Source organism: Peromyscus eremicus, chromosome 12 (assembly GCF_949786415.1).
Source record: "Peromyscus eremicus chromosome 12, PerEre_H2_v1, whole genome shotgun sequence".
Lineage (NCBI taxonomy): Eukaryota > Metazoa > Chordata > Mammalia > Rodentia > Cricetidae > Peromyscus > Peromyscus eremicus.
This window is the reverse complement of record NC_081428.1, coordinates 39,570,006-39,594,032: the sequence shown is the minus strand read 5'-3', so window position 1 is coordinate 39,594,032 and position 24,027 is coordinate 39,570,006. Positions and strand designations below refer to the sequence as shown.

The 24,027-nt window shown below is 38.8% G+C and overlaps 1 protein-coding gene across 1 annotated transcript in view; it reads left to right on the top strand.

Annotated features, from left to right (window-relative positions):
- Positions 1 to 24,027, top strand: part of Senp7 (SUMO specific peptidase 7) — a 103,152-nt gene that overhangs the window by 30,449 nt on the left and 48,676 nt on the right. The window contains exons 5-6 of the mRNA XM_059277134.1: positions 6,108 to 6,305; positions 17,970 to 18,161. Coding sequence (XP_059133117.1) covers positions 6,108 to 6,305; positions 17,970 to 18,161 — 390 coding nt within the window. The remainder of the gene's footprint in view (positions 1 to 6,107; positions 6,306 to 17,969; positions 18,162 to 24,027) is intronic.

Below are 24,027 nucleotides of genomic sequence, written 5' to 3'. Positions count from 1 at the left end.
AAGGGAAAGAAATGTGTTGCAGTCAACAAAGCTGAACAGAGTTGGAGATCTGAAGAGTGTTTTGACATCAGACATGGAGATTCAGAGTTTGGAGTTTGCCCAGCTGGTTTTCAGTCTTGCTTTGGTCCAGTATTTCCTCACTATTCTCCCTTCCCTGTGTTTTGAATGGCAATATATATCTTGTGCCATTATATGTTGAAAGTATGTGATCTGCTCTTTGATTTTATACAGTTAAGAGATTGCATGAATCTCAGAATAGACTTTGAAATTTAGACTTCTCAATATGTTTGAGACTGTGATAGACTATGGGGACTTTTGAAGTTGGACTGAATGCATTTTTGCGTTATGATGTAGCTACAAGATTATGGGGACCAGGGAGTGGACTGAGGTGGTTTGAAAGAAAATGGCTCCCATAGGGAGTAGCACTATTAAGAGGTATGGCCTTGTTAGAATAAGTTGGCCTTGTTAGAGGAAGTATGTTACTTACTGTGGGGATGGGCTTTGAGGTCTCCTTTGCTCAAGTAACTCCCAGTGTCACAGTTGCTTTGACTACCTGCAAATCAAGATGTAGAACTCTCAGCTCCTTTTCCAGAACCTGCCTGCATGCCACCATGTCCTGCCATACTTCCCACCATGATGATAATGAACTAAACTTTTGAAATTGTAAGCTGCCCACAATTTTATGTTTTCCTCTATAACAGTTACTGTGGTCATGTTGTCTCTTCACAGCAGTAGAAACCCTAAGACAGTCTGTTTCTGACTATTATAACTAGAGCAACAATGAACATGGTTGAGCAAGCATCTCTGTAGTAGGATGTAGAGTCTTTTGGGATGCACAAATCTTGAATGTCCAAGGTTGGTATAGCTGGATCATGAGGTAGATGCGTCCCAGCTTCCTGAAGAACTGGCACACTGATTTCCATAGTGGCTGTGCAAGTTTGCACTCTGATCAGCAATGGATGAGTGTCCTCTAACTGCACGTCCTCACCAGCATGAATTGTCATCTGTTTTATTGATCTTGGCCATTCTGTCTAGTATATGATGAAATCTCAAAGTAATTTTGATTTGCATTTTCATGATGTGCTTGAATTTCTTAGATTTAGCATTTTCCTTAACTGAGGAATTGAGTTATTCTATCTAGTCTTCAGTGCCTGAGGTTCTCTCTAACATGTCTTTTACTGTGTTGGTGAGACTTGCCTCTGATGAGGCTTGAGAGATACACTGATCTATGTGTGTAGTGGTAACTCATTAGGACTTGGTGTAATGCTGTGTCCAGTTAGCAGAATAATGGTGGTAGGTTCTTTCTTAGTGCCTATATTCTGTCTGCCACAGATTCTTGGCCCCAGAAACAGCGCCCAGGTATAGGTCCCATCTTAAATCCTTAAATCTGACCAGAGAGTGATGGAGTACTTCCACGACATAAGTACTGCCACTATTGCAGCAGTGTGTTGTGAGGCTGGTTATTAGTATAGGCCACAGGGTTAGCAGCTGGATAGGACTGGTAACGACTTTTCTTCTTCAGTAACGAGCATAGCACCTTCAGCACTCTGAAAGCTAGCCTCTAAGGGTAAAGGTGTGTCAGTTTTCACTTTAGTTTCTTTTGCCTTTCGAGTTCTGTCTGGGAAATTGAAGGTAACAATGGTTTGAAATGTTTCCCTGTTGCACATTACACTGCTTGAGGCTTTACAGTTAGGTCTTTTATATCCCCCCCCCCCCCCCCCCCCCTCCAAGACAGGGTTTCCCCGTGAAGCTTTGGCTATCCTGGAACTCACTCTGTAGACCAGACTGGCCTCGAACTTAGAGATCTGTCTGCCTCTGCCTCCCAAGTGCTGGCATTAAAGACGTGTGCCACAACCACCTGGCTGTCTTTTATCCATTTAAGGTTGATTTTGTTTGTATGCTGTGGGAAATTGAGGTCAAATTGAAATCTCCTACATTTATATACCCAGTTTTGCCAGGAGAGTTTATTGAAGAGGATGTTCGTTCTCTAATGTTAGTTTTTAGTGCCTTTGTTAAGAATCAGTCTTAATGGATTAGTTTACTTGTAGACTCTATACTCTCTTTCATTAAGCTGTCTGTTTTTACGTCAATACCTGTGGTATTTCAGTCACTGTGGCTCTGTACATTTTGTATGTCTTGAAATCATATGATACTCAAGTTTTGTTCTTTTTACTCAGGCTTTCTCTAGCTATTCAGTTTTTTCCTTCCATTTTAAGGGATTTTAAATTTTAAAATTTTAAGTGAATTTTAAGATTATATTTGTTACTCTTAAGTTCTTGATAAGAAGCACCTTGAGGAAGGAAGAATTTCTTTTGGCTCATGATTTAAGAACGTGTCTTAGTCACTGTCCTGTTGCTGTAGAGAGACACCATGACCAAGGCAGCTCTTTAGGAAACAATTATTGGAGCTTACTTACAGTTTCCGAGGCTTAGTCCATTACCATGGCAGGAAGCATGGCGGCAAGCAGACAGGCATGGTCCTGGAGAAGTAGCTGAGAGCTTTACATCCTGATCCTCAGGCAGCGAGCAGAGAGAGAGCTGGGAGCAGGCACTGGACATGGCACGGGCTTTGAAACCTCAAAGGCTACCCTCAGCAACACACCTCCTCCAACAAGGACACACTTTCCAATCCTTCCAAGCAGTTCCACTGGGGACTAAGCAAACATATGTGCCTGTAGGAGCTAATATCCTTCAAACCACCACTAAGTCTAATATGGCAGGGAAGGCTAGGCAGCAGGAATGTTATCAAAATGAATCTTTGGTCAGGAAGCACCAAGAGACAATGAGATCTTCAACTTGATTTCTCCTTTTTTCCTGTCTATGGCACGGTACCACCCACAGTCAGGGTAGATCTTCCCTTCTCAGTGAAACCTTTCTGGAAGCAGCCTTATAGATATACTCAGAACTCTGTTTCCATAGTGATATGAAACATAGTTGACAGCGACATTTAACCATTTCAGCTCTGTGTCTTGTCAACTTGACATTCAGACACATCACTATAAGGGCTGGAGAGATGGCTCATCACTTAAGGCACTTGTTTTTGCAGAGGAATGAGATTCTTTGCCAAAATGTAACATGAGGCTTTTAGCTCTGTTCCTTACAGAGTTCTTGTTGAATAAAATCTCAACTTCTGGGGCTAGAGAGATGGCTCAATGGGTAAGAGCACTGACTGTTCTTCCATAGGACCTGGGTTCAATTCCCAGCACCCACATGGCATTTCACAACTGTCTGTAACTCCTGTTCCGGGTATCTGACACCCTCTTACAGACACACATGTGGACAAAACACCAATGCACATAAAATACAGATAAAAATTAAATCTCAACTCCTTCATATACTAATTGCACAGTGTTATCTTGGTCATAGTTCATTTCACTCTAGACATTTGGATAAATAATTTAATTTCTGTCATCAGAGAGGTGTCATCCAGCAACTGATGGAAACAGATGCAGATCCACAGCCAAACATTAGGCATCACTCAGGGAATCCTGCAGAAGAGGGGAAGAAAGGATTATAGGAGCCAGAGGAGTCAAGGACACCACAAGAAAACTCACAGAATCAACTAACCTGGGCTCATGGGAGCTCACAGAGAATGGATTGACAACCAGGGAGCCTGTATGGGACTGACCTAGGCACTCTGCATATAGGTGACAGTTGTGTAGCTTGGTCCTCTTGTGGGACTCCTAACAGCAGGGGCTGACTCTGACTCTTTTACTGGCTTTTGGGACCCTACTCCTCATACTGGGTTGCCTTACCCAGCCTTAATACATGGGGAAATGCTTAGTCTTCCTGCAACTTGATATGCCATGTTTTGTTGATATTTATGGAAGACCTGCCCTTTCCTAAGCAGAAACGGAGGAGTAGATTGGGGTGGAAACAGAGAGAGGGTTTCGGGGAGGGACTGGGAGGAGATGGAGGGCAAACTGTGACTGGGATGTAAAATAAATAAATTAATTAAAAAAAGTTTTTATTTCCTCGAGTAGGCATTGCTCGTATCAGAACATTTCTGTTTCCTTAATTTTTTTTTTTTTGTTTTTTTTTTGTTTCCGTTTCTGTCCATTTTCTTTGGTAGAGTGCCTAGCGTTCTTCAACACTTTAGCATAAAGGTTGTTAACAGCTTAGGCAGGAAAGGTTCATTTTCAGCTTTTGGTTTCAGGGTTTAGTCCATCTTGGTGGGACAGGAACGAGGGAACAGTTGCCAGGGTACTCACAGAGCTGCTGAGTCCAGAAGCAAAGAGCAGGAAGCAAAGAGCCGCAGGGATGAAAAGCAGGGCCGGGCTGTGACCTTTACAGCCGACTCCTAGTTACCCACCTGCACCAGCAGGTCCTACACCCTACAGAACAGCCTGGGTGGGGTGTTAATGTCTAGACTTGTAACAGTCATCATCATAGCAAAAACCCTTCTTGATGTGGTTCAGAAGGAACGACAGTATCGGTTCTCCTTCCTGTCTCTCTTGAGCGAGAACCATTTCATGTTTGCTGATGTGCCTCTGACTCCTACCAGCATAGTTGTTTTGTTAAATGTCCCATAAATGTTGGTTGACGTATTATTACTGATTTAAAGAAATATGTATTCTTCATACCTAAGTTGTTTTTCTTAATTAACATGTTCCCATGGAAGTTCTCCTAGGACTTGGACCTTCTTTCCTTTAGGTTGTCTGGTGCTCTGTCTATCCCCAAGTAGCTGCTACAAACATTCTTTAAATTCTTTTGGAAATTCCCTGTATTATTATGAAAATATGTGAGCATTTTGTTTTCTGTTTCCTAATATTATTGTATTTGTTAAATAATGAAATGGTGTCTAAAAGTGCTTCCTATGACATCAAATAGACTCTTCTGATTAAACACTTGTGATTAACACTTTAGCTATTCTTCATTTGATATTGTTTAAAGTCTGGGTGGTAGCCTGTTATACCCCTGCAAAAACTATCCAATGGTATGAGGACTGAACATAGTTTTTAGATATTGTCAGATATGTATGTGTGTGTGTGTGTGTGTGTGTGTGTGTGTGTGTGTGTATGTGTGTGAGAAAGAGATGAAGCAAAAATTGGAAAGTACTTGCATTTATCAGGCTTTCTATTGATGTTGTTTGTTGAGGATGTGAGTTTCCTGTATTTACAGATAAGCACTGGAGAAACCAGGAAGGTTAAACACACAGGCTTTTCTCTTCAAAGGAAGGAGATGTTTACCTGTTTTGCACCTAGAAAACTGGGAATGGATGTAGTTTGTAACCTGGTGGTTTTTGCTATCTGTAGGGCCACACTTCACCTGAATCCCCCACACTAACTTGTTTGCCACAGTCAGTCTTCCAAACCCTTGTCTTGAGCGTGTTTCTGAGTCAGTAGAACTGATCTTTATGGAAGAGGTCATATGTACTTTGTGAAGAGTTTCACTGTAAGCTTGTCTTAAGCTTTGTTGTGCATGTGGGATTGGGCTAATTATCATCAGGAAACTTCTTTTCCAAAATTGTGCTCTGCTTAAATATGGCTAACATAAACTGCTTGAGGTCAGACTCTAGAATTCTGAACCAACACTGGCAAAGATGCACTGAACCAGATTTCCTTCTTGCCTCAAGAGGATTGTTCTCTGCCAGTCCTGGTGTTTGTGGAGACCCCCACAGTTGTTGTCATTAAATACAACTGTTCATCTACATGTTAGAGATAAGGTAAAATAAGAGCACCATTTCCTCTTAGTTTTAATATGTTTTCTAAATCACTGCATGCTAAAGCACAAGCACATGTAATTCAGAAAGGGGTTGCCTCTGTGCTGAGATCTGCAGATGCACATTCACCTTCCACCAACTGTGGGAAAGCATAGGTGAGTTGCTAGGAGTCAAACAGCTGTACATATTTGTGAGGACGGTTATAGGTTGTCTGCTGTAATGCCGAAGAAAATCCAATGTAAGTGAAGTAGGCTTTACTTTTTCATGTGTCATCGAGAACTGCCAGACATTTGGTTTTTTACTTATAATGTTTGTAACTAATTAAATTTTGTGAAGTAATGAAATTCAGAATTCTAGGAGATACTCAACTTGTTACAGTTTGTAATAAATTCATGTATTATACAACATTTAGAACCATACGTATTAATTATTTGTGTATATAACAGGCATCTCAGAGTTATGTTGACGAATGTTCTATGGACGGATTTAGGACGAAAATTCAGAAAGACCCTACCTAGAAATGATGCTAATTTATGTGATACCAGCAAGGTGCAATCAGACTCATTGCCTTCGACATCTGTTGACAGCATAGAGACATGTCAAAAATTAGATCCTCTTCACCAAAGCCTTAATTTATCTGAAAGGTATGTTACTGAGTATTGATTTTGTTTAATTTACTACATGTGAAATAGTATAAATCCAATATTCTTGAAAACAAGATTGTTGGAAATGATATTGAAGATCAGTACATACAGGTTTGTTTCACTCCAGAACAAACCTTACAGTTTTCCACCCTGATTTTCAGTTAAATGATGGTTTTGTACGTCACTAAGGAGATTGACAAGGGTTTGAAAAAGGCTTCCTATTCCATTTAACTTATTTACTTTATGATTAATTGATGTATCTATTTAAGGAATTTTATGATATAAAAGATAATATGTATGCATATTTGTATATATGTGCATATTCATGTTTGTTTGCATACTTTATTTTTTACCTTTTACTTTAAAAATTATTTTTAAAATTTTACATGTATACTGTGTTTGCATCATTTCCCCTCCTCTTTTTATGCCCTCCAAACACTTTCAGGTTCTACACACTCCCTCTCAAATTCATGGCTTATTTTCCTTTAATTATTATTATTACAAGTATATATATATATACACACATGTATACGTATATGGATGCATAGACAAATACAATTTGCTGAGTTCTTTTAGTGTACTTGTATGGATATGTTTTTTAGGCTGACCACTTTTATTTTGGATAACCAAATAGGGGGTCTTGAGGAAGACTATTTCTCCCCCTGTTAGCATTTAAAATGACCTATGGCTCTTCATGTAGGGATGGGGACCCCGTTCAGGTCTAGTTTAGGCAGCCATATTGTTGAGACGGCACAAGTGCTGCAGCTTCCCTGCTACATAGAGAAGATGCTGTCCTGCAGCAGAAGGTCTGATCCTCTGGCTCTCACAGCCTTTCTGCTTCTTCACTTGTGATGTTCCTTGAGCCTTAGATGTTGGGGTTGTGTTGTAGATGCATCAGGTGGGGCTGGGTACTTCATGCTCAGTTGTTCTCTGCATTTTGACCAGTTTTGGCTTTCTGTAATGGCCTGTGTCTGCCGCAAAAAGAAGCTTCTCTGATGAGGAATGAGAACTACACTCCTCTGTGAGGGTATAAAACTAAGTATTAAGGAGGCAGGTAGAGATTAGACTAGCTTGGGGAAGTGGCAGTAGTAGATTCTCTCCTCTAGGTTCCATGACTTAACCAGTGTTGCCTAGGTTTACAGTACCAGGCATGAATTCCCTCTTATTCAGTAGGTCTTAAGTCCAATTAGGTGGCTGTTGTTCACTCCCAGGATATAAGTGCCACCATTGCAGCCTTGGGGAACTCCTGCAGTGCTGGTCATTGTTATGGTTCACAGGCTTTACAGCTGGGTAGGACTGTTGCTTTTCTCCCTTGGCTGCTTGCATAGCACCTTCAGATACTGTGAGAACTAGACTTCAGGGAGGAGGCTTCCAGGTTAGATCCACCTGGATTTCTCCAAGTCCTGTGTCTGAAGTGTGTGGTGTCGTCAGCATAGGGTCTCACCTTCACGTTCTGGAAGGCAGCCAGGGCGATGGCAATAGCCTATTTTGTTTTGGAGTCTCATGGGTTCTCCTGAACAACAGTTTGAAGGGAGTTTCCCAGGCCTGGGACTGGGTCTTTTGTTAGTCTGTGGCTCTTGGGGGGAACATTATCACCACAAGTGGTATAGCTTTCTGTAATTACTATATATATATATATATATATATATATATATATATATATATATAGTTTATATATATATAAAACTATATATGAATAGATCTCCATGTATACTCACATATATGTAATTTTGAGTAACACTAAAACAACATGATTGCCTGTGGCTTTTCCAAATATCCATAGTGTTACTTATCCCCCTTTTCTGTATTGCTTTCCCTTCCACCGTGACAGTCCCCCCACTCCCCCATCCCCCATTTCATAGCACCTGTGTTCTGCCACTTCTCTTTCTAGAGCTCTTCCACCACTGTGATCCCTTTTTATTTTTTTGTTTTCTAAATTGTAGCATATATTTTAAACATAGTTTAATCTGGATCCTCATTTATTTTAAACATAATTTAATCTGGATCCTCATTACTTTTGGCTTTGTGAGGGTTCTCATATTTTACACACATTGATTTAGTATAAGAAATGATATTAAAATATGACTTCCATATTTTAAACAGTAAATATTCAGTTTAATTTTTAGAAGTAACAAGACAAAACTCTGTGTTTTTTGAAAAAAATTATTTATTTTTTATTTGTGTGTATGTGCGTATGCCCACAGACATCTGAAGAAAGTGTTAACTGTCCTGGAGCTGGAGTTACAGACACTGTGATCCGCCATGTGGGTGCTGGGAACTGAACTCTAGTCATCTCCAAGAGCAGCGAGCTCTCTTAATCACTGAGCTGTATCTCCAACCTCCTATTTTTTTTAATTGTATGTACGGTATGTTGCTAAAAAGTAGGAATTAGGAATTTTTAATATGTAATATAATACTTTATATTTCCATTTACAGTTTTAGCTCTCAAATAAATATTTTTTTAGGGTTGGTACATTGTTTAGAGTCAGAATAACTTGCCCTTTACCATGGTAGTGCTTTGATATTATGCTCTATAATCTGGAATTTTCTCTTTCTTTCTATTTGGAGACAGGTTCTCATTGTGTTCTCACTTTGTAACTCTGGCTTGCCTGGAACTCTCTATAGAGACCAGGCTGGCCTTGAACTCACAAAGATCTGTCTGCCACTATGGTCTGTAATCAGGATGACAGTAAATTTAAGCTGCAATCCAGATAAAACTAACTTTAAGCAATTATTTTGAAAAATAAAAATGGTACTTTCTTAAAACATCCAAATGTAAGTCTCTGTCTCTGTCTCTCTGTGTCTCTCTCTCTCTCTCACACACACACACACACACACACACACACACACACACACACACGCTAAATAAAGAACATTTGGGGCTAGAAAGATGGCTCAGTGGTTAAGAGCACTGGCTACTCTTTCAGAGGACCTGCTTTGGATTCTCAGCACTCATGTGGTTATAATTGTTTGTAACTCCAGTTCTAGGGGATCTATTGCCGTCTTCTGGCCTCAGTGGACACTAGGCATGGACATGTTGCACAGCCATACATGCAGGCAAAACATTCATATCATAAAACAATAACATAATAAATTTAAAATGAATACTTCTTTTAAAGGATGAAATTATAAAATGTTTACTGAGACTGTCCTAATAAATCATATTTGATAGACATTTAACTTTTTAAAACAGGACACCAAATAGTTTGTATAAGTTTAAATCAGTTTATTCTTAGTGTTTTGATTACTAGCATTAATCTTTTGAGGTATTACAAAGCTAATCTCAGCTGGGCAGTGGTGGCACACGCCTTTAGTCCCAGCCCTTGGGAGGCAGAGCCAGGTGGATCTCTGTGAGTTTGAGGCCAGCCTGGTCTACAGAGCGAGATCCAGGACAGGCACCAAAAACTACACAGAGAAACCCTGTCTCAAAAAAACAAAAAACAAACAAGCAAAAAAGAAAACTAATCTCTAACAGTGCTGATATGTAAAGGGTTAGTTAGAAGAGTGACTTTAATGGTATTTCTGACTCTTCTGGAAGGGAGCTTCAATTTTCCTCCAGATGACAACAAAATCATTAGTCCCCCCACCCTCATACTTTATGACAACTGTGTAGTTTCCATTCTTTCTGAAGAATAGTTTTTCCCAAGAATTGTTACCAGCTAAATGACGTGTTCATGAAGCATTAGTATAAGGAGTTCCAATAGGACTCTAGTTTTCCCCCTCTCTTCCTTCCCTCTCATCCAGTTCCTGGCATCCAGCTAATCCAGTCCTCTTTGCTAAGGTCTAGGCCGACTAAACTCAGACTTACTCCAAACTACAAACACAATCTTTATTCTCAACTCATTCTTAATGTTTGTATTCCTTTGCTATCTGGTGAATGGCCCACCCATATACTCAGTTCTATAAATTAGATCTTGGGAATGGCCCTTTATTCCCCCACCCCCTTCTTACATCCCATCATTTACTATATCTAGTTATTTTGATTTCAAACTAAATCTGTATTGAAATAATGTTTCATGTTTATTTCCAGCACTCCCTTCTAAGCCCTAATAATATTGTGTCTTTATTATTATGATAGTAACTAGTTTGGGCTTCCTGTGTATATACTTTTTCTTATAAAGTCATTCCTTCTCTTTATTTTAAAAGTCAGATGGTACTTGTAACTTTCAAGGTAAAGTTGCTGTAGTTGGGCACACAGAGCCTTATGACTGACACTCTGACTGTGTCTCCTGTGTCTGTTTGCTCCTCCACGATTATGTTCTTCCTGGGGAACTGTTTACATCTCACTGAATGCCATGTGCTGTTTCAGACATGTTCTCAATCCTTTTATCTTGTAAACAGTCTCCTCTTCCATTTTTACTTATTTCTGCTGGCTCTGAATATTGAGCTCGTTCATCTTTGACTCCCATCTTAGGTAGCTACACTTGATCCACCCCCAACCCCCATCCTGTTTAATAGCCTATTATTCATCATAGCACTCATATTGTGATTTTTAGCTTCTTTGTATCCTTGACAGTAAACTTTGTGAGAATAAGAACTACATTACATTTTATTCTTTTCTCCTAGTATAGTACTAGGCATATACTCAATAATAAGTATTTGCTGAATAAAAAAAAGCAATTACTTCTTTTTTTTTTTTTTTTTTTTTTTTTTTTTGGTTTTTCGAGACAGGGTTTCCCTGTGTAGCTTTGCGCCTTTCCTGGAACTCGCTTTGGAGACCAGGCTGGCCTCGAACTCACAGAGATCCGCCTGGCTCTGCCTCCCGAGTGCTGGGATTAAAGGCGTGCGCCACCACCGCCCGGCTATAAAAAAAAGCAATTACTTCTTAACAGAGATATATTTTCAGACCTCTATTGATGCATATTTTCCTCCATCAGAATGAATTTTCGGCTCTGTAATTTTGATGACAACCAGGAAAAGAGATTGCAAGCCTCAAATAAAGAAATTGGAGAACTCTTTTGGGTACGGCTCTGGATGAATGTGTTCTGAGACTCACTGTTTTCAGTAGGAGGTCTACGTCTCCTTCAGTCTGCCTGGAGTTTGACATGAGGCCTTTTTTTTTTTTTTTACTTTTACCCTGCTAGGACATATTATTTCAGAAAAACAAAAAGATAAAAAAAAATTACCTTTGCTTTTAAATTTTGTCCTAAAGTTTAACTTTTAAATAAACAAAAATTACATATTCAATTACAGAAATGACTTCTTGTTATAAATTTTGCTTTCATTCTGGTGTCTATGGGCAGTGAACCAAGAGCCTTTTATATAAGGACCGTTTGACCTTTTGATCTCCAGGTAAGACTAATGGGACAGATAGCAAACCCGTGCTTCACATCAGCTGCATAATATAATGAAAATAAAGAGTCAGGAGTAACAAATACCAAACCAGCAGTGTGTTCAGTGTACATCTGAAAAACAAAAAGCAATGGGGCTTGTTTTAAAACATGATTCTTTGGATGTGTTTGACTCTTTCTAAAGGACACAGTAATACATTTTACTGTAGAGCTTATTTCCACATGTGGTTCACATCTGTTTTCCTGGTTGAAGATTTCCAGACTTTTATTAGCCTTGGTCGGCAGGAGCTGAGTGGGACACACACAGAGGATGAACTTACTCCTGCTTTCGTTTATGAGCAGCAGAGATTATTAGTGAAGTACAGAACATTATATATTCATATTCTTTTAAGGAGAGTTACTGATACTTGGAATTTATCTAAATGGTATATTTATTATTTTTCTTAAATTATACATTTGAAACAAAAAAAATACAACATATTCCAAATACTGTTACCTTATGGTTTCTTTAGGCCAGTAATATTCTAATTGAGTGATAATTTAATTTGTTCACTTAAAATTTAGCTTTGTGAAAGGAAAAAGAAATCCGTGAATCTTGGGGTTAGGGGTATAGCTTAGTTGGTAAAGTGTCTGTCATGCAAACATGCAGGCCTTTTTTTGATCCCAGCATCCGCGTAAAAAGCAGGGTGTAGCGGTGTGTGTTTGCAGTCCCAGCACTGGGGAGGTGGAAATAGGAACTTTCGGGCTCACTGGTCAGCCAGCCTAGCTTAATTGGCAAGCCCTAGGTCCCATGTGAGGGGCTTTGTACAAAAAATACTATGTACGGCTCTCGATGAACAACACTGTGGTTGTCCTCTGCCCTCCACATGTACACATACATATGCACACATGTGCATACACTCTTACTTAACATGTATCCACCTACACACGAACACACACATACACTTACACACATACTTACCTACACACATGCACACACACACACACACACACACACACACACACACACACACGCACACAGATAGACAGACAGACAGACAGATAGCTAGAAAGGAAATCTGTGGATCTCCTAAAGTTATAGACCCGTGAGATGGCCATTGGGTGAAAGCACTTGGTGTGCAAGCTTGACAAGCTGAATTTTGTCTCTAAATTCATAGTGGAAAACTGGAACTAATTCCCGAATATAGTCCTCTGATCTACATACCTGGACTGTGCTATGTGCATACACATGTAATTTAAAGTTTTAAAAGAAGAAAATAGAAAAAAACCTAATAATTCTTACTTTAAGATGCTGCTTTAGAAGCTATAGTTCAAATTATGTCATCTGAGAGATGAGTGGATTTATGATGTCCTTGTTAAAAATGCCACATACTATACTTTTTATTAATGTATATTATAGAAATTAATGTAAATTATAGAAAATGATATTGGATTAGCCATGTAACTTTTTATATTGCAGCTATATTAGCAGGTGTAATTATTGTTTTTCAGTAGACGTTATTTTATTAAAAATGGCTGTTGAAATGATTGCATATTAATATATCATTAGTTTTTCAATGCTTCCCTACATTTGTTAAATATTTGAACCCCTTAGTTACCTTGCTCTATGTAAGCCATACTGTAAGTCGTGAGGATATGCCTGCAGTGGAGCCATAGAAACACAGCTTTCTTAACACACTTTCTCCTGACTTCTTTCTCAGTATTCGTTTCTGCTGTGGTTTAGTATATTTTTTATATTCTGAAGTGCAGTCTTATAGTTGTTTCATAGTTCTTACATATTCAGGAAAACAAATTGGATATAGTATATGACATGACAACTTTTATTCCTTCATTCCAGATTGAGATAGGTTGGATAACTTCAGAGCTTCTTGAAATACAAGGTAGCTCTTGATATTAGTGACAGTACTAATTTATAGAGTTGTAGTCCCAAAGACAGATCAGCTGCTATGAATTTAGTTTACTCTATAGAGCTATTTCTCTAGGGCCATCACACAAAACTCCTTTTTCTCAAGGTATCCAAAGTGGATTTTATCCATAGGTGATAGATGGTATTGGACAATGGCTATGAATTTTGAAAAGCTGAGGAAATGACCATAGTCATTGCTAGGTGTAAGTTACACTTACTTTTCTAGGTTGAAGAGTCTAATAGTTCAAAATTAACATTGACCAAGACTTCAATAATATGAAATTCAACTAAGTTTCCATTTACTTTGAATATACATGCTAGTAATTGTGTTAATTACTTTAAATCTATTATTTTGTTTAATTCTCGCTGTCTAAGGTAGATACTCTTCCCATGTTAGAGATGAGGTGATCAGTGCTCAGAAACAGAAATTTTGGTAAGTAACTCTCCTAAAACAAGTGTTACTTGGTGGTGGAATCAGATTCCTGACCTCTGCTGTGAGCATCCGCAGCCTGTGCTCGTAATTCCTGTGCTGTGGTTCCTTTCTTCAACCTTTCACCCTTCAGAATCTCCATGTTTTTCTCTGCAGGAAGATAGGAATTGGCTTTACTACATGTTTGGTAGTTCATTTTTCCTTTTGTTCTGTGGCATTTGTTCACATAGTAGTAGAGTGCTTTCTAGTTGAAAGCGAAGTGTTAGGGACATGTTGGGATGTGTCTTGAGCCCTTTGACAGCTTTGGGGGACCATCAAGGTCTGTAGCACCTCAGGGAATGCAGCTTCTAGTGCTTAGTGTCTAATCTTTTAAAGTAATTTTTGTTTGAATTTTGGTTTTTCTGTTCTAGGAAAGAATTCTGAGTTTGTTATTTGACTAATTTTCGTATCCAGTTTACATTTATTTATCTTTCCAAGTTTCAGTTCCCCCTTTTTTGATTATTTTCTTTCTTCAAACTCTATTAACATAACAAATAATATGAGGATGGGATGTGAGGGCCCTCTGGCTACAACCTCAGTTACCCCATCGTTTGCCAGGGTTGATTCGGTGGATCTGGTTCTTCTTCACCACTCCATGAGCGTCCCTCCTGAGGCTGCCACACTGATCTCCCTCACAGAGGTGGACTGGTCAACTGAGATGGATCGATCGGTCAGGGCATATGAATAGCTGTGCCAACCAAGCTAAAGAGAATTGGACGACCATTTAGTATTCAAAAGAAAATTCTGAGCAGTATTCTTTCCTTGCTGATTTTTTAAGGTCAGTTTATCCTTTTCAGCATTGTTTAGCACTAGAATTCTTTTTATACAGTCTCTTTATTTTTGGGAAGAAATGCTTATTTCAGGTACTGAACACTTGAAGCCATCTTTAAATTATGCTCCTGTCAGATATTTAAACAGATACAAAATGATAGTTGGCATTTCTTTGATATATCTCCTATGTGCCCACAGATTTTGGATTCACTTTCTCTATAATGGGAAACACCTTGTTGATTTTCAAAATGAGTTGTCAGTTTAGTGTATTGTAGCCCTGGCTGCCCTGGAACTTACTCTGCAGACCAGGTTGGCCTTGACCTCAGAGATCTGCCTGCCTCTGCCTCTGGAGTGCTGGGATTAAAGGCATGTGCTACCACCGCCCAGCAAAAGCAAATAAAATTCTGTGTGCACTAAAACATTTCCTTGGAAAAATCTGATGATAACCTAAATGTATTTCTATCTTATTCCAACTTTTCCTTCCTTCCTCCCTCCCTCCCTCCCTCCCTCCCTCCCTCCCTCCCTCCCTCCTTCCTTTCTCTTCCTTCCTTCCTTCCTTCCTTCCTTCCTTCCTTCCTTCCTTCCTTCCTTCCTTCCTTCCTTCTTTTCTTTCCCTGAGACAAGGTCTCACTGTATAGACTAGGGTAGCCAAGAACTCCCAGAGATCTCTTTGCCTTTGCTCCCCAAGTGTTGGAATTAAAGGCATGTGCCACTATACCCAGATCAATATTTTTCTTAAAGTGTTGAGAGTCATAATTGATTTTTGTTTTAGAACAGTGCATAGTATGAGATCAGAACAAGAGAATCTTGAGATTTCTTTTGATTCTTCATTGCCCCCACCACTTTAAATCTAGCATTTCTTTTCAATCTAGTGCTTCAAAGGATAATCCTTTCTGGAATCAAGTGTACAAAGCAGACAGTACTAATGGGATACTTAGAGGTTTTTTTTTTTTTTTTTTTTTTTTTTTTTTTTTTTTTTTTGGTTTTTCGAGACAGGGTTTCTCTGTGTAGCTTTGCGCCTTTCCTGGAACTCACTTGGTAGCCCAGGCTGGCCTCGAACTCACAGAGATCCGCCTGGCTCTGCCTCCCGAGTGCTGGGATTAAAGGCGTGCGCCACCACCGCCCGGCTGGGATACTTAGAGGTTTAAATGATGCAACAATAGTGAAAAATACCTCTGTGTCACTTCCTCCAAATTGGAGTACACTTCTGTTCTTTTTTATCCATCTTAAACCCTAATTTAAGGGAGCTGTACTTACTGTCAGCTTTGGGTTTAGATCATAGATATTGTTTAATCATTGTAGAACTGTTTTTTAATGGTGGTTATACTAGAAATAGATATTTAAGGATTTCCTGAAGTACCTACCTGTAGAAGGTCTTAGTTATCCATAACCCACTTTTATGGAATGGAAGAAGCAAATGCCCAAAGACAATAGGCTTTCAGGGAAGAGTTCATTAGAACACTTGGTCACATCACTCAACACTCTGAGATTGGGATGCTCAGTGTTTAAAATAGAAAGCTAATTTAAAGTTAGTATCTGTGACTGATTTTGTTATTCTAATGTGTATGTGTGTATGATATGTGAGAATATGAGCACACACGTACTACAGCACATCTGTGGAGGTCAGAGAGCAACTTTGGGGACTTGATGCTCTCCTTCCACCTTGATGTGAGATCTAGAGATTGAACTCAGGTTGTCAGGCTATCTCACTAGTCCTAAAGTTCTTTTAAGGTCCCATATCTTACATGGTTTGGAATATAGTGAAAGGAACACAATGTCTTAACATATTGAAAGTAGATAATGCTTCTGAATATTTAACAAGATTCAGTGAAGTTGACATTTTTATTTAAGCAAAAGTACTTAAGCCTTGTCAAAATATATCCTTTATTTCCATAAAATATCAGCAAAGCGTGTTAGCTACGTATTTGTAATAGTTAAGGGGACGTGGGGCATCCAATAAAGGAGAAACAAGAGTGCTTTGAAAAATGATAACTATCAGGCTTGGTAGCGAACACCTGTACTCTGTATTCTGCTACTGGAGAGGCTGATGCCAAATGGATTGATCCTCAAATTGGGCCAGCTTGGACAATATAATGAGAACGTGTTTAAAATAAAACAAAAGCAGTAGCTGGGGCTAGAAAGAGGGCTTAGCGATTAAGAACGTTTGCTGCTCTTGCAGTGGACCCAGGTTTGGTGCCCAGTACCCACACCAGGTGTCTTACAACCATCTGTAACTCTATTTCCAGGGCAGCTCACACTCTTTTCTGGCTTTCCACCGTACACAAGTAAAATAACTAAATACATATTTTAAAAACACAGTAACAAAACCTAAAAAAAGACTCCCCTCTCTGGCAAATACAAACAGTTGCCTTGAACAAGTCAGTAGGGTCAAATGTTGTCGTTCCTCTTCCTCCTACCATGCTGGAGTCAAACCCTAGACCTTGCGCATGCGAGTCAAAGGTAGTCTTGAGGAAATCTTTGTAGTGCGGCAACACATCACTTGCTCACAATGGAAGCTGAGTAACCAAGGAGATTCTGCCTCTGGTTTTTGATTATGAAGATACAAGACATACAGTATATCTACTATGGAGTCCACCAATTTAGAAAACTTTAAATATTTCAAGATACACATTTCTAAACATTTAACCTATCAGCTTATTCATCTGATGCTATTATAATGTTAACATAAACGTTACCATCAGTGTATGTGCTGTTTCATTTGTGGAATCTAGCATTACCACGGATGTAATCTGAATGTTGTCTTTCTTAATGGATGTAGCATTCATCATTTGGTGATCACAAGTGTCTATCAAGGATCTTTCTGCTAAGTGAAAACATCAGTTTCATGGATTGGTTTGTGGTGATATGTATTTTTAATAAATACTGGAAAAGAAAAAAGCTTTTTTTTTTTTTGAGAAAAATTGGTTAAACATTTAAGTACTGCCATAATATCTGTTAGTAAAGTTAAAGATATTATAGTCACATGCTGATAATCTGCCCCATAATTTGTAAGAAACAGTACTTTTAGAAACAAAGTGTTTTATCTACCCCAAATTTTGAGTATCTGTGTGTTGATTTCCTGACTGTTACGATTCTGAGAGAGCTTACTTGCACTGAAGTGACAATGTTTGAAAATTCAACTTCATGGGATACATTTTTTCTTTTTCTTCTTTCCCCACCCCCTGAAAACTCTAGTACAGTACAGTGTTTGTCATTCTATGTGGCAGGATACCCAGAGTTATATTGACGGATATCCTGCGAACGGAGTTAGGAAGAAAATACTTAAAGATCCCATCTATAACTGAGGCCAGTTTGAGTGATACAGCCAACCTGAAGTCAGAGCAACTTTCTTCATCATCTGATGGCAGCTTAGAGTCTTGTCAGAATGTAAATCATCACAAGAGCTTTTTATCTGAAAGGTATGTCTAGTGCTAAAAATATATATATTCATTCTTATGTACTTGATCTTTCTTCCCAGATATGTATTGTAAATATAAGACAAATGTGCTTTAATGGCTGGTGTGACTTTCCCCCACTGGGTAGAAAGGCTTTGGAAGTAGCAGTTCATGGGTCATAATCAGAATCAAAAGTCCATTCTTGTATTTTGGAAAAATGGATACAGACACTGAGTGAAACTTGAGGTACCTGCTTTAGTATCATACCCATTTATCTGGTATAATAAAAATAATTCCATTTCTCTCTTCTCTTCCTGTCTGTCCTTCTATCCATCTGTCCGTACATTTCTCTGTGAATCTATCCATATCCATATCCATCCATGCATCCATGCATCCATGCATCCATGCATCCATCTTTGCTCATAATGTTTATAACCAGGAAAACTGAACCTTTGCACTTGGTGCTCAGTAGATATTTATTGAACAAATGGATGAACACACTGCTGACAAAAATCAGTTTGCAATAGCTGAATTACATTAACAAGTGCAGCTTATTGTACTACTTAAGATAGATATTATCAAGTGCAGCTTACTGTACTACTTAAAATAGATAGCTCTTAAGTTGCTTTGTTTCAGGCACTAGGAAGGAGGTCTTGCATGGACTAGAACTAAGAAATACTTTGTCAAAAAAGCTAGAAGATGCTCAGTTAATGAATTCTACTAGGTTTTTGTTTTGAGAGAGAATTTCTGCTCTGTAGCAGATCTTGAACTTGTGACCCTTTGTCTTCTCTTGAGTGCTGGGCTTCCTGTGTGCACCACCAAGTTTGACTTCTAGAGTTTTCTTTAAATGTTCACTTGTTATAGACTATTCAAACTTATTTTTTGCTTCCAGTCTGTAGATTTCAGAGCTTTTGTTCCAGTGAATATTTGTTCTGGTCTTAATGTCCCTTCTAACTCTTCTTCAAGCTTATATTTTCACAGTAAGCCTCATGCTTATGGTTCCCCCATTAAAGGCTTATAACAAAGTTCTTAACATTTCTAACAAATAGTATCTTTTAAAACCTTTTTATTTCTTATCAACTTCTGAATTTTTCATATCTGTGTTCTGATTCATGAAGCATCAAAGCTAACTTCCATAATTAGTCTCTGTTCTATTCCTTTCTGTTTCTGGAACAGAATATCCTGGCAAAAGCTACTTAGGGGAAAAAGGTTTTCTTTTAGTTCACAATTCCAGGTTATAGTCCATCATTGTGGGTAAGTCACAGTGACAGGAGCTTAGAGCAGCTTATCACACCATGTCCACAGTCAAGACCAGGGAAAATAAGTGCATGTATGCTCATGTGTGCTCTTGTGTGCTTGCTTGCTTGTGTTCTTACCCTTCATAGCTCAGGACCTCGTGCCTAAGGAATGGTGCCTTTCCATAGCAGTTAACTCAGTTAAGCAGACCATCTGCTACAGATATGCCCACAGGCTAACCCAGAGTAAACAGTTCTTTATTGAGACACTCTTTCCATGTGCTTCTATATTGTTCCAAGTTGGCAATTATAGTTAGCAAGGACAATCTCTTTTAAAAATTGTCCCTTCTCCAAATAAGAATTTCAGAGATGGGCTTGAGAGATGGCTCTGTAAACAGAGGCTCTTCTCTGTCTCTCCCCATCCTGTAGCCATTTCCAACCTTTACATATATATATTGGTACTGATATAAATATAAACTGTGTATTGCACACAAGCCAGCCAAAGATAATTTTTGTTTTATGTTTGAGTATGGAAAATATATGTCATGTGTCTTATAGTTACTTTAGGTTTTTTTTTCCCATGTCTGTAGTTAGGATTTTCAGGGGTCTTCCTCGATTAAACCTGATCTCTTCTAACCTGGAATGAATCCATAGACTCTCACCTTCTGTGGAAACAAAAGCATAACCTCTTCCCCAAAGTGGCGGACCTTTTGACTTAAATTTTGTAGTCAAGATATTTTTAAAATATATAGGTTGGTTTAATCTAGCAGCTTCCATAATCAAATGTCTCATAGCAGTCAAAAATTTTAAAGACAATACAATAATATACATAATCCAGACTTTCTGTGCATTTTCCATCCTCATGTGGCTTATTTTCTTGATATTACTTTACTCCCCTTTCTAAGGACTTTATTTTACTATTTTAAATCTATATTTTAATTTAAGGCTGTATATATATTTTCTCCTTTCTTTCTCAAGCCTCAGCACATCTTTTAAACACCCCATTACCTGTTTAGAAGCCTTTCTGCTGAATTTGTTTTTACTGTGTTTCTTAACCCTTTGTCTGTATGAGCAAAAACCTTAATCTGCCCTGCAGTGAGCTGCCTGAGCTTGTGCTGAATGCTTAAGCCCCCAAGCAGTGACTGAGAGAACCCTCTCTGTACTGTGGCCTCTGTGAGAGACTGTGGAAACCTGCTACGTGGCTTAGCTCATGGTGGTTGGTAGCCGGATCCATCTTGTTGGGAGATGTATCTCTGCGCTGCTGCTGGCATGAGACTTTGAGACGAGGAAGCCCAGTGTGGCTCTGTTTCTCTGTGTTCAGAACCTTTTTTAAGCTTTCTCAGGTCTTATGTGGGTCCATGCCAGACTGTGTGTGCCATATGTAAACAGAGGCTTTTCTCTGTCCTGCCCCATCCCATAACCATTTCCAAATAATCACTCAGAGGCTTATATTAATTATAAATGTTTGGCTGATGGCTCAGGCTCATTACTAACTAGCTCTTACACTTGTTAACCCATTTTTATTAATCTTTGTATCACCACATGGCCCGTGGCTTACCAGTGCTCTGGCATCTTGCTCCTTTGGTGGCTGCTGAAGTCTGTCCTGACTCCACCCTTCTTTATCTCCATCTTCAGTTTGATAGTCTTGTCTAACTTTATTCTGCCTTGCCATTGGCCAAATAGCTTTATTTATCAACCAATGAGAACAGCACATATTCACAGCATATAGAAAGACCATCCCACAGTGTGGCTCAGTGGTTAAGAGCACCTAGAGGTTTGTTTCTGCCTATTCTAGTAGATTGAAAGGACCATACTTAAAGAGAGGTATTGTGCCATATTTATCCTTATAATCACTCTCTATGCAAATGAATTTCATCCGTCTAGGTTAATGTCATGTTCATGTAATTTAATGTTCATGACATTAACCTAGACTTTTTTTTTTTTTTTTTTTTTCTGAGACAGAGTTTCTCTGTGTAGCTTTGTACCTTTCCTGGAACTCACTGTGTGGCCCCAGCTGGCCTTGAACCCACAGAGATCTGCCTCTGCCTCCTGAGTGCTGGGATTAAAGGCGAGTACCACCACCGCCTGGCCCAATGTTCATGACATTTAACCTTGAGCTTAATTTTCCTGAACTGTAAAAAGGAAATTAATTTAGAATGTATTTACTACTTTATAAAATAGTTACATTATCATTTAAATTTTTATATTTTATCCTTATGTATATAGATGTTTTGCCTGTATATATATGTGTGCACCATGTGCCATACCCATAGAGATAAGAAGAGGGTGCTGGGTCCCCTGGGACTCGAGTTACAGTTGGTTGTATGCTGCTCTGTGGATACTGGGAGTCAAATCCTGGTCCTCTGGAAGAGCATCCAGTGCTCTTAACCTCTGAGCCATCTTCCAGCCTCATTAAATTATCTTTTTAAATTTCAAAGTGATAAATTTTCTGCACATAAAATATAATATAAAGAAGTGTTGTAATTTAAGCACTTTTTGTTGAAATTTATGCTGTTATTTTCCATAGAATATAAATTATGTTGATATATATTTATGTAATTAAGAAAATAGCTCTATTGTGAGGAGCTTAGGAAACTATCAAATTATAATCTGTACATTTCATGTCTTATACTAAAGATGAATAATTATAGTCAGTATAAAATTTGTTTGTTTCCAGAATCTATTCAGTGAACCTCTTCAAGTTCCTTATAAGTAGTGAAATTTCTAGATAGCTTTGTTGTGCCCTCTGAAAATCAGTTCTCTTGTTGTCTTTAATTCTTACGTTTGGAATAAGCATAAACATTGTAGCCAGACCTGGATTCAGCTTTCATCTGTGTTGCTGGCACAGAGTTACCCTGGCAAGTTCCTTGTGTCTTTAACACAGGGATAAGAATGTATGTCTTTTGGGGTTGATGGTTAGATTTGAGTAAAAACCAAAACCTGTAGCTAGAGTTTTTCTGCCTGGCCCACAGTCAGAGCAAATCTCTCTCACCTGCCAGTCCCACAGCCACTCAGACCCGACCAAGTAAACACAGAGACTTATATTGCTTACAAACTGTATGGCCATGGCAGGCTTCTTGCTAACTGTTCTTACAGCTTAAATTAATCCATTTTTATGAATCTATACCTTGCCACATGGCTCGTGGCTTACCGGCATCTTCACATGCTGTTTGTCATCGTGGCAGCTGGCAGTGTCTCTCTGACTCAGCCTTCCACTTCCCAGCTTTATTCTCCTCCTTGTCCCGCCTACACTTCCTGCCTAGCCAATGGCCAATCAATGTTTTATTTATTGACTAATTAGCAACACATTTGCCATACAGAACATCCCACAGCACTTCCCCCCCTTTTTTTTTTTAAAAAAAAAGAAAGCCAAGAGGTCAGAGCTAATTAAGCTACAAATGGCATCCAACGTGGTGGCAAGAGTTTCCACCTAAAAACTGAGAAAAAAGATTCTAAAACAGAGCTAAAATTGTCTCTCCTAATTGTCTCTCTCAAATGAGCGGCAGCTGTTGGTTTGAGCTACTGGTGTGCTCACTCGACCTGCAGTATGGCGGGAATGAGGCCTCTGCAAGTGGCACATTTAGCTGCATGATGGATTTAGACTTTGCTAGTACAAAATAAAAAAAAAAAGAGGTTTCTGGGCTACACGCTGCTTGGCTAAAAGCATAGACCCATGATAGCTCTCAGAGCTGGTAGTAAAGTACCAGACCATGTTGGGAAGCTGAGGTGGGTGGAGCCAGCAGCCACAGCTGCTGCAGTTTAAAGCAATAGATAAACAATAAGACAGATTCAGATGTAATAGTTTACAATGTGTGTGAAATATACGTAGGCTTGAAAGAGACAAAAAAGGTGATATATACAGTTATATAAACAAATACATAGTTTTAAAAAATAAAGTCTTTAAAGAGACAGTAAAATTAATATAGAAAATAAACCACATAAAGATGAATATTACACAGAGAATCTGGATTGTGTTGTCTTTGGGATTTTTAACTGCAGAAAAATATTTGATTGTAAAGGAAGCTGAGTTAAACCAATATGCATATTTTAAAGATATCTTGACTTCAAAATTTGGATGTAAGGATATGTTACTTTGGAAAGGAGACTCTGCTTTTGTTCCCACAGAAAGCCAGAGGCTATGGATTTGTTCAAGATTAAGATACATCAGGTTTGACCAGCCAAGACCCCCTGAAAGGTCTCTGATGACACCATGGCCCAGATGATCCAACATCCCAGAGTGGTTTGAAGGCAACTGGCTCAGACAATACAGCCTCATGGACTACTCCATAATCCTAAAATTTTCTTTCTGTCCCCATAAGATACAGCACCCCCCTCCATCAGGAAGTAGTTAAGAGAAGCTATGCCCAAATTCCCAAATTATATGTAATTTTACTTTGTTAAGGTTAAAACCTTCCTTTTTGAAAAAAAAAAGGGGGGGAAGTGCTGTGGGATGTATGGCAAATGTGTTGCTAATTAGTCAATAAATAAAACACTGATTGGCTATTGGCTAGGCAGGAAGTGTAGGCGGGACAAGGAGGAGAATAAAGCTGGGAAGTGGAAGGCTGAGTCAGAGAGACACTGCCAGCTGCCACGATGACAAACAGCATGTGAAGATGCCGGTAAGCCACGAGCCATGTGGCAAGGTATAGATTAAT